General features: G+C 41.4%; 2 protein-coding genes across 5 annotated transcripts in view; both read right to left on the bottom strand.

Annotated features, from left to right (window-relative positions):
* The window catches only part of LOC136004191 (mothers against decapentaplegic homolog 4-like), a 41,400-nt gene extending 35,961 nt beyond the window's left edge, over positions 1-5,439 (bottom strand). For all 4 annotated transcript variants that reach the window (XM_065660468.1, XM_065660466.1, XM_065660467.1 and 1 more), the window contains exon 1: positions 5,156-5,439. The gene's annotated coding sequence lies outside the window, so the exon portion shown is untranslated. The remainder of the gene's footprint in view (positions 1-5,155) is intronic.
* Positions 5,440-8,968: 3,529 nt separating this feature from the next.
* Positions 8,969-16,833, bottom strand: part of LOC136004431 (uncharacterized) — a 35,675-nt gene continuing 27,810 nt past the window's right edge. Inside the window, exons 5-10 of the mRNA XM_065660923.1 lie at positions 15,869-16,043; positions 15,419-15,448; positions 14,203-14,418; positions 10,110-10,229; positions 9,874-9,984; positions 8,969-8,987 (exon numbers count right to left, since the gene is read on the bottom strand). Of these exons, the coding sequence (XP_065516995.1) occupies positions 8,986-8,987; positions 9,874-9,984; positions 10,110-10,229; positions 14,203-14,418; positions 15,419-15,448; positions 15,869-16,043 (654 nt within the window). The 3' untranslated portion in view covers positions 8,969-8,985. The remainder of the gene's footprint in view (positions 8,988-9,873; positions 9,985-10,109; positions 10,230-14,202; positions 14,419-15,418; positions 15,449-15,868; positions 16,044-16,833) is intronic.

Raw genomic sequence — 16,833 nt, forward strand, 5'->3', positions numbered from 1 at the left:
GATAATCAATGCATTTATGGAACAGAAAATTAATATTCTACCTTGTTTGCCAGTATCTCTTCAGCTCCACCAGCAAGACAATACTATAAGCTAGCACACCTTAAGAACAACACGCCAAAGCTCAAGTGTAACAAAAACATTGTGAGCCATGACTTCAAAATATTTGCAGCAGCTCTTCAGGCAGCATACTAGGTATTTAAGAAATAAGATCATTTGGACAGCCTCACACAAGGCCCAAGAGTTGCTGAGGTATATTTCAGTTTTAAATTCTTCACCCAAAAAAAGCATGCAGATGCATACAGATGTAGGCAGACACACACATAGTCTGAAGAAGGTACAAGAGGTTTTAGAAAGAAAAAAGTTTTTCTGCTTTTCATGATTAGGGGAAAAAAAACCAAAACAAAAAAAAACCAAAAACCAAACACAAAACACAAAACACACACATGGACTTGATTTCCTTGCTTTTACAGAGGAGTCACTGCAGCTGTACAGAAGCTCAACTGAGACATAAGGGCAGGGGCTGTTAAAAAAAAAAAAAAAATAAAAAATTAAGACTTCACCTAAACCACTGTCAATGTTCCCTAGCCATTCAGCCAAGCAAATTTTGAAACTTATCTGAAAAATCCCTTCCTCCAAACAATTCCCATTTCCAATACACTAATCTGGTTGCAATTTGCTGAGAAGTTAAAAATCCAGATTTCTTAAAAAGAACTCGTGTTCCCTTCTACATACTAACAACCACCTTAAATGAAGGCTTTTCATGCTCACAAGTTGCTTATCTTCCCTTTCTCCCACAAAAGCAACACTCTGAAATTTGTGGAGAACAGTCAACCCCAAACAAGAAAAGGAAATAATACGCTTACGCAAAACAGGCAGTTACAGATGAAGCTAGAAGTCAGGGATGTCACCCAAAGGACTATGATCCAGGAATCAGCACTCCAGCAGCTTGGGCAAGATAGTTAATCCAGGCCCAACGCTGATATGATACACGACCCTATTCATTTACAGTAGGGTTTAAGGCAATCCCAGCTGCAGAGGGATCAAACACACCAAGAAACTCAGTCTAAAATGCAACAGTCCAAATGCCACTGGATAATTACTTTAAGATATAAGCAAAAAGCCAAAACCCCCTCCATGTCCCTTTCTTAGCACATATTTTATTCATTAAAAATTTTAACATAAAAAGATAACATATGTTACCTAATATACATTATATATCGTAACATCAATTTTAACATAAAAAATACAGCTTGCAATTCTAGGGAGTCATATACTGGGGCAAGGAGGGAAATGAATTCATGCAAAAAATAACCTAATGACCAAAGAAAATGCATTTCCAAGTTGCTAATCTAAATGCTATTTTTGGAAAAACATATCTAAGAAAAAAATAAGAATTGTTTGCTTGAAGCTGCCACTGCTGCACTGGGAGCACAATTTACCAGTTACAGTCATCCCAGTACCAGACTTCCAGCATCTTGATACCAGGCGGTATGCCCTGGTTTCAGCAGTAGCAGTTGTTTTTTCTCCTTCTTAGAGGCTGGTGCAATGCTGTGTTTTTGAGTTTTGTGCTGGGAACAGTGCTGATAACACCGATGTTCTTAGTTGCTGCTCAAATGCTTGGTCTGGCCAAGGACTTTCTGAGCCTCATGCTCTGCCAGGGAGGAGGGGAAGCTGGGAGGAAGCAGAGACAGGACACCCGACCCAAACTAGCCAAAGAGGTATTCCATACCACAGCACATCATGCCCAGGATGTACTGGGAGTTACCCGGAAGGGTTAGTTGACTGCAGGGTTGGATAAGGTATCGGTCGGTGCTCGGCTGGGGGGAGTGGGGCGAGTTATCAGTCGGCTGGTGCTGAGGTGTATTTCCTTTAGCACTATTATTATTGGTGGTAGCAGTAGTGATTTGTGTTATACCTTAGTTACTAAACTGTTCTTATCTCAACCCGTGGGAGTTGCATTCTTTCCGATTCTCCTCTCCGTCCCTCCAGGAGCAGGGGGAGGACAAGAAGGTGGGGAGTGAGTGAATGAGGTTTGTGGTTGGGTTTAAACCACGACACAGTAACACAACACTAACTGGCTAGTTAGAATAGCATACAAACTGACATCGTGCTAGAACATTTCACATAAAGGACAAGAAAGGCTCTTCCATAAGCTCAGAAAGAAAGGCTGCTGCCTCCAAAATTAGACAAACACAAAGATGTCAGAAAAAGCAGTATGCACATTTGACAGCTTTTAACCACCAAAACATTACCACAGTTTTGCTGTTTAATAATGCAGTGGTAGAAGTTTTATGATAAACATGATAAAGTAAAATCCATAAACCAATAAAACAAAAGGTAGTTCACGATTTGACGAAGAAGTTATTAAACTGCAAATACTTCCCAGCACATTATTATTTACTTGCCCAAAGGGTGAGCAGGAACAAAATGTTTGTAGAACGAAGAACAATTAGCACTAAAGAGCAAGAGAAAGTGTACTAAGGAGGTACTGCACTCACACTGTTCCGTACAATAAGAGCTAACATTCCCGAGAATACTATTTTGTGCTCATATCAGAATCCTAAGTTTTAATTCTGCTCATCTCACTGTGAATAGCTACAAGTTTAAAACACACAGCAGCATAAAAGGAACTGGAGAAGAATTTAGAGACAGCTCTGAATGGCAACTCTTTCACCTCAGCATAAACACACAGTTAAAAAGTATGAGCAGCCATTTCTTTGTGGAAGAAACTGATCTAATGTAGCTGCCCAAGTGCAGCTCTCAGCATCTTCCCTCCCCTCAGCTTCTACCTGCGCACTCAAACGGCTTTCAAAAGCCCTTTACAAATGCAACAGACTGATCTTGTAAATGAAGCAAACATTTCTGCTGCACATGGTTCTATGTTTTATAATCTTGTTCAAGGAACTAGTACAACAGTAAAAAAAACACATTCAAATCCTTACCTTGTCTTTGGGGGGGGGGGGGGGGGGGGGGGGGGGGCAGCAAGACACAATGAAAAACATAGCCCTATGATGCTGATGTGACTACATAGAGACATTTTAAATCCTAGAAAGTTGCATTTTTCATTCTGGTCCCACCTCTCTCTCTCCCTCTCTACTTATTTTTGGCAAAACACATAGCTGAAAAAAACCCTCCTCTTTTCAATGTAGGCATCTGTACAGTCAGAGAAGGAAGACCACAGCAAGTTGCACCACCAGAGTGGGAAGGGCAGCAAACTCCTCTACAACTGGATCTATTGCCACAGCACAGATATAGGCATCCCACACCACCTCCAAGAGGGCACCCTTGGTGTCTTGACGAGGAAGAAGCCACCCCCAGGTGCTAGGATGAGGAGGGGATAAGAATAGGATGAAAAACCTAGGAACAGCAGGAGAGTCCACATTCAGAAAGCAGGTGGTAGAACTCCTTGCCTTAGAATGACAGAGTAAACCTGAACTGAATTCCTCAGAGTATCCTGCAAGACCCATCTTCTTGCACAAAGCTTCCTTCAACAAGGACAAATAGTAATTTGTCAAAACCTCACAGAGGAAACAATTGTGGCTATGCCAAGCAATAAAAAGGAAGAGTCAAACCTTGTTCAGGCAGAAGTGGTGTTGATTTTTCACTTGTACGTAATGTTTCACTACCCTAAAATAGGTGTATTAGAACATCTGTTCTTTATTGTAATCTGCATGGGGATAATGCTCTCTGCATTCACTTCAGCTTAAAAAAAAAAAAGAAAAAGAAAAAAAAAGAAAACAATCACCTCTGAGCAAAGCAAGCACGGAAAATTCAAGCCTCAACCAAAAGTAAAATATTTCCACAAGGATAGCAAAATAGGAAAAGAGAGTCCTAAAAATTCCAGCAGAGCTTTAACAATAGCATGACAAAGGCTGCTCCTCACCAGGATCCACAGATCTACTCTCAGCACCTTTGTTCTCCACTAAGTCTGTTGATACCTCTCAAAACTCATATCCCCTTATGTAAAGGGCTTAAAAAATATGTACCTACTTAAAAAAAAAAAAAAAAAAAAAAGGAATTTAATCAGCTTAATACATTGCTTCTCTTTAGGCTTCAGCTCTTTTGAAATAGTTTCTATATCAATATTAAACATGCATGCTTATGCAACAAGCAAATCAAAATAGGTTCATGAATGCAAAGCAGGGATAAACTCCTTCCAGTAACAATTTGGCCAACGAGGAGGGCCAAAAGGACAAGTTGCCTACGCTGGAGTACAAAAACATGCTTTATAGGGTAGTACAGCTATTTCAGCAACCTTGCATGGAATTACCTACATTAATGAATAAAAAAGCAAGAGTACAAGAGTCTTACGGTGTAGAAGATGACAGCTATCACAGGGTCTAAAATCACTCTTGCCTGTTGACAGTGGCATGCTGTTCTTAACCAAGATGTGGTTAAGAACAGTGGTAAAAGACACCACAATCCTACTCTGCCCATAAGCGTTCGAAAAGAATTGGTTTGCAGTGGTACAATTTGGGTTCTAAGTAATAACACACCTAACCCACAACTAGATTACACCATAAATTAACCAGCCTTCCGTGGTAAGAACCCAACTACACACTAAGTTACAAATCCCCCCAAAACCTCACCCGCCCCCCCCCCCCCCGAAACAAGAATGGGGAAGAAAAACAATAAAGAAGGAATCATTTTTAAGTAATATCCCTTGTACTGAGCAGTCCTGAGCTGCCTGAAAATCAGCTAAAAAGCACCGTTCTCTGGTATTGCAAAGAAGAGGGCAGATTTCAAAGAACTAAACGACAAGCCGCTCACGCAAAACCATCCAGGGCATTTTCCAGCGTGCGGGAAAAGGCACGAAGAGAGAGGCCTACACGAACGGCACCAGAGAAAAGTTCATCTGGAGCCGGGCCACCGGGAGAACCCTTCCGAGAGAGCACTAAGATTAAAAAAAAAAAAAAAACAAAAAAAAAACAACACCCCCCCCCCCCCCCCCAAAAAAAAAAAGAAAGCCAAAACCAAAAAAGCAACAAACTACTAAAAGTCCGGGGGCGGGCATCATATTTTTTTTCTCGCTCAGAGAAACACAGCCGGACGAAATGGAGCCCGAAGGCCCGAGGCGACGTGAGAAGCGGGCGGGAGTAGGATACACGCTGCGGGGGACCTCGATGGATGGGCAGGAACCGAGACCGGATGTTACCTGAGCTGTGGGCAGCGACGGCGGTGCAGCCCCTCTCTGAACACAGCCTATGGCTGTGGCGCGGCCAAAAAGACGGCTGAGAGGCGAGGAGAGCGGGGGGGGGCGAGGACGAGGAGGGAAAGAGAAAGTGGAAGCTTCCTTCTCCTTAGAAGGTCCCGGTACGGTGAGGCAGAGCGGGTAGGCCTCCACCCTACCCGGAGAGCGACCAAGTCAGCACTCACAAGCCCGAACCACGGGAGAAGAAAAGACCCAGGCGCACACGCTCCGCGACAGCGCCGAACACATCAAACCACTACTGCGCATGCGCGACATCCGGGTAAGCCGCATCTCTCCCTTTGTCGCTACTGTACTTGCTCGCTCGCCGCCTCGCGGTTACTGCGCCGCTGTCAGCCGAAGAGCAGGAGAGGGGTGGGCGCGGGTGCGTTGGAGGTTTCTTTTTCGTGTTTGGCGTCCACACGAGTTGAAAACTCTGCAAATGCAACTCTGTCAAATACACAGTCCTGCATGGTGCATAGCCCCACAAATCCAACCCCAACAAATGCACTGTTCCGCAAATGCAATTGCTTTCCCATTCTTCATCACCTCATCCAGCAAAGGCAAACTCTATAAAGGAATTCAGCTAAAAAGGAAAAGTTTTGTTAGGTCTTTTGTTTATTTGTTAGTTTGTTTTCTTTTTAAACTAGAAGCTGTGGAATACAAACTCACTCCTCTAAACAAGATAACAAGGTTTTATTGAGGGACAAAGTCAATAAAGCAAAAGCAACAGCGCTGGGCGCATGACTGTAGCCAGAGGCGCAAGTGATTAGTATTTGTTACAGGTTTATATACTTTCACTATTGCATTAGTCACATACATATTCATAATTCCCACGTATAGGTGGGGAATAGTATAACTAGCTCCAGGAACTTATTATCATAATTCTCCTCTTGGCATCTGCACACTTCTCTCAGGTAATTGTGGGCAGGGGTCTTGAGGATGAAGTAAGCAGTCTTCCTCTTGTGAGTAGGGGTCTTCAAGATGAAGTAAGCAGTCCTCCTCACAGTGTACTTTTCACCTTTGGCACAGTTAGACGCCCCAGTAATCACACAACTAGCTGAAACCAGCCATATCTGTAATTATTTTGATAACTAGCAAAGATTTAAAACAGTGTGACCTTCCTGCAAAATTTATTGCAGAACAGGCAGAAAAGGAGAATCCCAAGCTACCAGATGTTTGGGAGGCTCTGTTTCTAAACTAACTGATAAGTAGAAGGATGGTGTGAAATAATTCATTCATGTTTAGTGGGGTCACTAAATCCTGTTATCTCACCACAGACTTACAACACAAATATTGTTCTTTAAAGCTAAAGATACTTTAGAAGACGAGTGTGAAACAATTAACTCATGTTTAGTGGGGCCACTAAATTCCACAGACTTACAACATAAACATTGTTCTCTTTCTACAACCTAAGTTAAGCTAAAAGGTACTTTATATTTTCCAGGCACTAGCTTTTCTTATATCAAGCTCCCCCCCCCCCCCCCTTTCCTTTACCTTTACAGATTCTTTTACTATGTGACTCCGTTTCGCTCAAGAGTTATGCCCCTTTTTAACTTGTTGGCTAATCTTGTGTCTTTAGGGAGCTTTGTTTCTGTTACTGTAAACTCATACAGTTATATCCACATAACCACACCTATGATTTGCGAAAGCCAATACATTTATGTGTTTATCACAAAGCTGACATCTTTCTACCTTTGTAGTGTTGGGCCACCGTTAGAATCATAGAATAGTTAGGGTTGGAAAGGACCTTTCATCTAGTTCCAACCCCCCTGCCATGGGCAGAGACACTTCACACTGAGACAAGGGGGGCACAAAATCCTGGATTAGAAGTTTTGCTAAACGGATTAAGCGAAGGTTTAACCCTATTATTGAATGGCACACTGCATTTCATAGTTCTGTAACAGGGCTAATTCCATCTTTGGGAGTAAGTGAATTAAAGAAAGCAATTGTAAATATCTCAGCAACCATAGAGGAAATGGAAAGTAAAAACATTGATATAATCCAGGCAGAAAGGTGGTATTACAAAACCGAATGGCTCTAGATATGTTATTGGCATAACAAGGAGGGGTTTGTTCCATAATCAATGAAAGTTGTTTTTCCTATTGTCGTGGTTTAAACCGATCCACACAGGTCATCCACTCACCACACACACACCCCCCCCCCCAACCCTCCCCGCTCCCGGAGGGATGGGGAGGACAATCAAGAGAATGTAACTCCCACAGGTTGAGATAAGAACAGCCCAGTAACTAAGGTATAACTCAAATCATTACTGCTACCACCAATGATAATATTGATAAGAGAAAATAACAAGAGAATACGATACCACCGCTGAACGAGTTCGACCCCCCTGAAGAGCGAGTGTGCCCTTCCGGGTAACTCCCAGTTACCTCCCTGTGCATGACGTGCTGTGGTATGGAATACCTCTTTGGCTAGTTTGGGTCAGGTGTCCTGTCTCTGCTTCCTCCCGGCCTCCCCTCGTCCCCAGCAGAGCATGAGACTCACAAAGTCCTTGGTCAGAATAAACATTACTTAACAACAATTAAAAACAATCGGTGTTATCAGCTCTCTGCCCAGGCTGGAAGTCAAAACACAGAGCTTGCACCAGTTACTAAGAAGGAGCAAAACGGCTCCTGGGAAACCCAGGACACCTATATAGACCAAAGTGGCAGAATTGAAACAGATCTGGAGGAAATTTGGAAACAAACTAAGATATTTCATGTAATGGCCATGGATGTCACCTCCTGGGGTTTTGAAGAAATATGGAAAAAGTTAACTTCATGGTTACCTAATCTCTCCTGGTTGAGGCAACTGGTTGCAGGTATATTGGTGTTAATTATTTTAATATTGATTACTTGTGGTATGATACAATGTTCCCTCTGGTGTTGTAAATGACCTATGATAAATCATGAAGATTGGAAGAGGAATGAAATTAAGCACCAAGTAGAAACGGGAAATTATTTCAAAAAGACTTTTGATGGTAAGGGTAATACATAAAATGTTGCAAAAGAATTTGCAAAAGGACAGATTCTAAAGGTTTATATATTCCATTTTGTGATTTTGTGTCCCCCTTGTCTCAAACCCCCCCTTTTTCTGTCCTATGAAATAAAGTGTGCTGTTCAATAATAGGGTTAAACCCTTGCTTAATCTGTTTAGCAAAACTTCTAATTGAGGTCCCGGAAGGATACCTGTCGATAATAGTAAAATTGGGTATTACAGCACCTAAGGTGCATGCCCCCTTCTAGTTGGGGGCTAGAGTCTTATAAGCATTTTCTCCACATAACCAATAACATCCTTTCCCTTTAGGAATGGGCCACCACTGAACTATGATACGATCTATATTAATAGTATGATTGCAATTTGAATGGTGACCTACATCTGTGGCATTTAAACAAGCATGATTTCCTACCCTGGTCCTTGGTGTAATACATCTTTGTGCACAGGTGTAATATTTATTACCTGGATTAGGATTAACTACTCCAAATTTTAACCTTTCCTTCGAATACAGATTGCAAGTGTTCACCCACAAATTTGTCCATGAGACAGTGTTAGGAATTGGAACTCCAATTAATGGGAGATCCAGGCTTTCTCCTGATTTAGGCAACTGTGCACACACCCAACAGTCACTACGATTAAAAACCTTAGTGACATTCTGCACTAATTTCAGGTATAAGTTCTGGTCCCAAGCTTGTGCGCCAGTTATCATATGAGTCCAAATTATGAGATTTCATACGCAAGGGTCCTGAAGGTTTGACCTGCCATGTCTTCTCTGGCTCTGGTGCTTTCTTTATTCTTGGTCCTTTACAGACAGCAGAGAACAAAAACGTAAGATCTGAACATTGTATTATAACAGCGGCTTTTGCAATAAGATGTCCAAACAGGCACAACGTTGGTAGGTGTCAAAACATGCAACTATCTGAAGTGAAAAATGGCAGCAGCCAAGATAAGCTCTTTGTGGTATCACCAGGCAGTTACAAACATTAATTATGGAGACACATGCACTCAGAAGCATGTATAGAATATCTACAACACCACTAAAGTTTTACATCTTGGTACTTCCAAAATGTAAGATAAATTAAGTGGGATCCTAACAGAACAAAACAATGTAACTTAATAACCATATCTAAACTACAATTTTCTTGTGAAGAGACAAGGTGAAAAGTCATTCTAACATTAACTCACAGTGCGTTCTCCCCTCCGCTAACAAAGGTGGCTGCAAACAGGTGATCTGGTTAAATACTATATTAGGAAATAAAGAACTGTTTAGCCTTTTGCCACAAAATTTAGAAAAGCTTGTATTTGGGTGGGAGTTTTTTGCATAATACTCTTACTTAAAAGAAAAATATCCAAACAACATATTCTGAATCAACTTCATTTGCCACAAAGGAAATACAAGAAGATTGCAAAGCTTTAAAAACAGGTTTAGAAGGGAAATTATAATTTTGTTAGATAGTAAGACATCTATAATGTAGATGGTATCACTATAGCTACCTGGATTTCTAATCTCTGCTGCTTTAACAGAGGAAAGTAGTCTATTAAGCTCTGATATTTATTTGTCAGAATATACTAAACACAGTAATGGTAGTTCTGTAACAAAAAAGTATTTGGGGTTAAAGAATCATCACAAGGGATAATTCAACAAAATTGAAAACAAAGTAAGCGATGTGAAAATCTGTACTACTTACAGTAATGTCCAGGATGCATAGGTGGATGATGCTGAAGATGGCCATTCTGGTGGTGAGGCATGGTAGGTGTGTAGGCTGCCGTCCGACTCCCAGTCCAAGTTGTAGTACTATCTAGAAAGAGAAAGGAGCAGTTGGTTAAGGGAGTTTTTCCACTTCTCACTTCTAATCCTCTATTTCTCCTGAACATTTGGAAACTGGTTTTAGAAAACTAAGAGTGCACATATGTATATACTCACTGTGATGGTAAGTAGCTGGCTGAGCTGTAAACCCATTCTGCGGAGTTCCTGGCTGAGGCCCTGAAGCAATCTGTAAGAGTCCATCACTATGGCTACCTGTCAATATACTGATAGGTTGACCTGGTAAAAGAAGACTACCTATTTGTGAACATTCAACAATTTCAATTAAGAAGAGTGAGCTCAGCACTACTGGGTAGTAAAATGCACCCAACTAAGGGTGCTGCATGACACAGTTCCTACAAGTTCGGTTTCAGTATTTTTTTCCATCTACCAGAGTGTCTTAGGAAACTTGAAGCAACATGCTCTGCATCAGCTAATTTTGACTCTGACATCCTTAATATTTTACAAGTGTGCAGAGAACTCTGTTCATCAACCACATCTTTGTGTCATTCACATCTCTTTTCAGTTTAAAAGGAAAGAGATGTCACAGGTTTTATTGAATAACATAGCTGGAGTAGATTTGGTATGAATCCAAACAGGCCAACAGTAGGTCCATTACTTAATTGCTTATTTTCAGCATGTTGTAACTACTGTTCCTAAGGAAGACACTCACTTAAATTTACATTCCTTAAAATTATACTGAACGGTATTTTAAAATAGTGCTTGAACAGGGCTGCACACATCATTGGACTCCTTCCTGAGAAAGTTGCTGGGCTGTTAGGTTTTTTTTTCCTCCCAAATAAATATTTCAAGAATTGTCTAAGCTTTAAAGTAAAAGTACAGATATTTCAGAAAAGGTTAGCAGAATTTGATTTTCAAAGGCTTCAACTCAGCCATTAACACTAAACTGATCAGGAGTTTCACAAATACATTTGCACTCTCAGGCTGGTGTAGCTAGCAGAACTTCACACATTGAAAACTTGAACTAAAACCTAAAATCCAAGCTTTTTTTCCTGTCCACTGGGCTCCAACAATTATAGCACTGATGAGAAAAAGTTACTGACTATAAACTGTTGTACAAAGGCAATAAAATTAAAACACCTATCCTGTTCTCTCTGCTGGAGAGAGACGTCATATCTTAGCTTGGTGTCCTGGGTTCAGCTGTGGCAGGCATTTTTCTCCTTCTTAGTAGCTGGTGCAGTGCTGTGGTTTTGACTTTAGTCTGAGACCATTAGCGTATTATCACATTGGTGTATTATCATGTATTTTCAGTTGTTGCTAAGTAATGTTTACTTCGATCAAGGACTTTTTCAGTCTCGTGCTCCGCCAGTGAGGAGGGGAAGCCTTGAGGAAGCAGAGACAGGACACCTGACCCAAAATAGCCAAAGGGGTATTCCATACCACAGCAAATCATGCCCAGTATAGAAACTGGGGGGAGTTACCTGGAAGGCTCAGATCGCTGCTCCGGTCGGGCTGGGTATCAGTCAGGTGGTGAGCAACTGTATTCTCTCCCCTTGTTATTTCCCTTATCATTATTATTATTATTGGTGGTAGCAGTAGTAGTTTTGCATTATACCTTAGTTACTGGACCGTTCTTATCTCAGCCTGTGGGATTCACGTTCTTGTGATTCTCCTCCCCATCCCTCTGGGAGCAGGGAGGAAGAAGGGGGGGAGTGAAAGAGCAGCTGAGTTCTGAGTTACAGGATGGGCTTAAACCACAACACTTAGCAAAACCATCATTAGTTTCAGCAAAATAGTCAGCTAAACTTTAATAACATTCTCAAAACACCATGCTACCATAATTCAAATTTGCTAAGATGAAATCCATTATATTCACACATCTTCGACATTAAAGTAACAAAGTGTGTGTGAAACCCCTCTCCAAACTTCTTGGCTTCCCTACATTAGGGCTGCAGGACACTGTGTACGTAACTGCTTTAATGTCCTGCTGGAATGAAGAGTGAGGTTTGTTGTTGGTAAACCAGACTCTTCCACTTGTACCAAATACACACAGAAAATATTAATTAGAGCTGTCACTCTGGTAGTACAGTGGGCCATTATAAAAATCAAAGAATCACAGATTCATGAGTCTTGGAAGGGACCTCTGGAGATCATCTAGTGCAACCCCCTGGCCAAGGCAGGGCCACCTAGAACAGGTTACACAGGAAAGCATCCAAGCGGGTTTGGAATGCCTCCAGAGAGGGAGACTCCATGACCCTCCTGGGCAGCCTGTTCCAGTGCTCTGCCACCCTCAGTATAAAGAAGTTCTTCATGTTGAGGTGAAACTTCTTGTGTTTTAGTTCATGGCACTAATGAGATCCCCTCTGAGTCTTCTCTAGACTCAACAGGCCTAGCTCCCACAATTTCTCATCATAAGAGAGATGCTCCAAACCCCTAATCATCCTTGTGGCCTTCTACTGGACCCTCTCCAGTAGCTCCTTCTCTTTCTTGCACTGAAGAGCCCAGAAATGAACACAGTCCTCCAGATGTGACCTCACCAGGACTGAGTAGAGGGGGAGGATCACCTCCCTCGACCTGCTGGCCACACTTCTCCCAATGCACCCCAGGATACTATTGGCCCTCCTGGCCACAAGGCCACACTTACAGCTCTTAAGTCATCTTGTCATCTACCAATACTTCCAGGTCCTTCTCATCTGAACTGCTCTCTAGTAGGTCAGCCCCCAACCTGTACTGGTACTTGGGGCTCTTCCTCCCCAGGTGCAGTACCCTACGCTTGCCCTTGTTGAACCTCATTAGGTTTCTCTCTGCCAATTCTCCAGCCTATCAAGGTCCCACTAAAAGATAACACAGCCTTCAGGTTTATCAGCTACTCCCCCAGCTTCATGTCAGCATCAAGCTTGCTGAGGGTACACTCTAGCCCTTCATCCAGGTCACTGATAAACAAGTTGAATAAGACCAGACCCAATACTGATCCCTGGGGAACACCACTGACTACAGGCCTCCAACTGGATTCTACTCCATTGATCATGACCCACTGAACTCTGCCATTCAGCCAGTACTCAATCCACCTCACTGTCTATTCATCTAACCCACATTTCCTAAGCTTACCTAGGAGGATGTTATGGGAGACAGTGTCAAAAGCCTTGCTGAAGTCAAGGTAGATAATATCCACTGCTCTCCCCTCATCAACCTATCCTGCCACGTCATCATAAAAGGCTATTAGATTGTTCAAGCAAGATTTCCCCTTGGTGAACCCATGCTGACTACTACTGATGGCCACCGCCTTCTTCATGCTTGGTGATGACCTCCAGAATGACCTGTTTCATCACCTTTCCAGGGATGGAGGTGAAGCTCACTGGACGGTAGCTTCCCAGATCCTCCCCTTCTTACCATTTTTGAAGATGGGAGTGACACTGGCATTCCTCCAATCATTGGGCACCTCTCCCATTCTCCATGATTTTTCAAAGATGATGGAGAGAGGCAGAGCGACAACATCTGCCATCTCCCTCAACACCCGTGGGTGCATCCCATCAGGGCCCATGGATTTATGGGTGTTAAGTCTGTCTAGTCTCTCCCTAACCCAACTCTGTACAACCAGGGGGAAGTCTTCCAGGGGAAATTCTTCCTTTCTCTGGCCTCCATCTCTAACCTCCAAGGTCTGGGACTCCTGACGGCCGTTCTTAGCGGTGAAGACTGAGCCAAAGAAGGCATTCAGCAATTCCACCTGCTCCTTGTCTTCTGTTACCAGGACACCCACCTGATTCAGCAGCGGCCCCACATTTTCCCTTATCTTCCTTTTGCTGCTGATATTCTTGTAGAAGCCCTTAAAGTTAATACTCAAAGACTGATTTTGTTAGCTCTGGAACACTAAAGATTTGTCTGAAAACCTCTCGATACTGCCACCTAACAGTATACATGTTTGTTGTCCTGGTTGCTGTTGTAATAGAATAATAATTTTTTTTCCATTCCTACAGCAGTTGTTCAAATAATAGCCATAATGTTATGTCAGCAGTCAGTTGTTTTAACATGGCATCACTCAATCTTTGGCATATCTAAATAGGCTTGTAACACTCGTGCAGCGTCAGTCTCATTAAAAAAAGACCGGGTCACCAGGAAAAATTACTCAAATTTTGCTCCAAGACAAAACCTTATGTTAATGCTTACGAGACTGCCCAGATCATACTGACATACACTTTCTCTTTGATCCATCACATTTTCAGTTTACTACCTCATATAATCTTGACAGTCTTACTTGTTGAAGCCACAGGAATGTTGGGATAATTCGTGGTGCTGGTAGTGCTAGCCTCAGCAGGAGCTAACATGGCTGGGGCGCTATAAGGCTCAGCAGATGCCCTGTTACTTGGTGGATGCTGGATGGTTTGGACTGAATGGCTTTCGGCAGAAGACAGTGACAGCTGCCCCTCATAGTCATTAACGTATTCATCTTTCACCAGCATGCTTGATGGAGCTGTGAAGAAGCAAATGGTTAAACATGCGAGGCAAATCTATTTTCAGGATTTAACTACAAGTCGCACTACTACTTTTAAGGAACAGCAATGCTATTAAAACTATTGGGGGAGTATTTAACCTACCTAAACATTGCTACAGCACTCCTCTAAATTACAAATAAACACTTCAAGTCAGCAGCAAGAAATTTTGAAGTGTAACTGGATGGAAAAGCTAACTGTTTATTTTGCTGATTGCTATCAAACAAGCAGTTTAGACCCACAGTAGTAGACTCCAACCACATTTTGTTTTTCAGTCCATCATTCAGTGATTAGACATGGTTAATAAAAGGGAAAAACATGCTTTTCATCAAGCACCTAAATATATGTTAATGAAGTAGCTAACAAGCCAACTTCTAGTATAAGAGTAATAAAATAAAGCTCCTATGAAAAATGTAATTCATGGGCACAACACAAAAAACTTCATGCATTCCTTCAGTAATTTTAAGCAGCTCCCAAATTGACTAGAATAATCAAATTCACAAAGACACTATAACACTACCTTATATTTAACAGCGTAGCCATGCAGAATTACAATAGCAATTACAGAATTTCTATTATTTTCTTGTTAAACTACTTATTAAAACATAAGCATCTATTATTCCCAATCCAATTAATTAGTATATCATACAGGTGCACATATTATCATGTGTTTGTTAAATGCTGCTTATTAAATAAAAGAGTGAGGGTTTTGTTTTCCTTTTTTCTTGGTGTTTTTAAGTAGCAGGCAATGAAAAGAGAACATACCTACAAGCTAAGCTGAAGCCTCAATTTAAAGAATTTATCAATACTTGCCTCTCATATGCTACTTTTCTGGTTTTCCAAAACCAAAAAGACAAATGTATTTCCATCTGCTCTCTATACTCCCTCCCAAGGAGATACACAGGAGTAAACTGTATACATACTGAAGAGTTTAACGCAGTTTGTGCCCAGAGAAATGCAACAGTAAGCAGAACTACTTACCAGAACTCTGTAGTGTCAGTCCCGAGAGATCTTGAAAAAGAAAAAGAAAAGGGGGTGTGGAGGACTATATACACAGAGATCTTCAAATGTGTTTGAATATTAAGTTTATCAGCCTTTACAAATTAGTAATACAGACTCTACGTATTATACCCCTTCCATCACAAATCTCGATGCCAAGTTATTCCCAAGGTACACATTAACCGCAAGAACTGTGTGCAAACCAACAGGAAGGCTTAAACAAAAGCCACAAACTGTTCTTTCAAATTTAGAATAAAGGCAAAAGAAAAATTCCATTAAGAAGATGGACAAGAGCATGAGAGAGTAAATTATTATTAGATCATAAAAAAATTAATGTTTCTAATTTAGGCCTGCCTGTATTCTCTACACTCAAAAGGAAAACATTTTACAGTTTAGTCCCACCGTTCCATTTTAAATCAAGAGTCTACTTACCAATGCCAGGTGATACTACACGCTCATAATGGTAAGGATTTACACAGACACTGTCACATTTTAAGTCAAAAGCATATTGACAATATTTAACATGCTTGAGTTCATTTTTATGAAGATCAGGCCACCTCCAAAGACGAGCGTAAATCACATGAGGGAATCCCTTGCGACCAGCCACCTAAAGAGTTAGACACAGAAGTTGATTGGGACAGTTGAAAGGTATTTTACTTTTTTTAGTAAGGAGCAAAGCTGTAAGAAGCACATTTTACTTTATTTAGTAAGGAGCAAAGCTGTAAGAGGATAAACACCACCACAACCTTTCTCCATCAAAATATGGAGAGGAAAAAAAAAAAAAAAAGGCATACAGTTTACCCAAGTTCTGTACTCAAGAGAAAAATTTCTATTACGATTTTGCTACAGTTAAGTCAACACTGTGATTCTTAAGAAAAAATACTGGATACAAAATGTCAGAAGCAGTATTTGTGCTTAATATAGTATGTAGGGTCACCTACCCCACTATGGATTATGATGGAGCTTTGCCCCAGAAGAGAAGGAACAAGGCAGTAAGCTACACTATAAGAAATTTACAAGTATAAGAACATCAATCCATTATACCGAAAATAAAAAATAATGCTTCTAGGGTAGACAGCTAGCCCATGGATTTATGTGTATTAAGTCTGTCTAGCCCATCCCTAACCTAACCCTCTACAACCAGATGGAAGTCTTCCTTTCTATTGTGTTCATCTCTAACCTCTGAGGTTTGGGACTCCTGAGGGCCATTCTTAGCAATAAAGACTGAGGCAAAGAAGACATTCAGTAATTCTGCCTTCTCTATGTGTTGTTACCAGGACACTCATCTGATTCAGCAGCAGCCCCACACTTTCCCTTATCTTTCTTTTGCTGCTGATATACTTGTAGAAGCCGTTCCTGTTGTCCTTGATGCCCTTTGCCAGACTCAGCTCTAAGCA

The sequence above is a fragment of the Lathamus discolor genome, chromosome W (genome assembly GCF_037157495.1).
Source record: "Lathamus discolor isolate bLatDis1 chromosome W, bLatDis1.hap1, whole genome shotgun sequence".
NCBI classification, from domain to species: domain Eukaryota; kingdom Metazoa; phylum Chordata; class Aves; order Psittaciformes; family Psittacidae; genus Lathamus; species Lathamus discolor.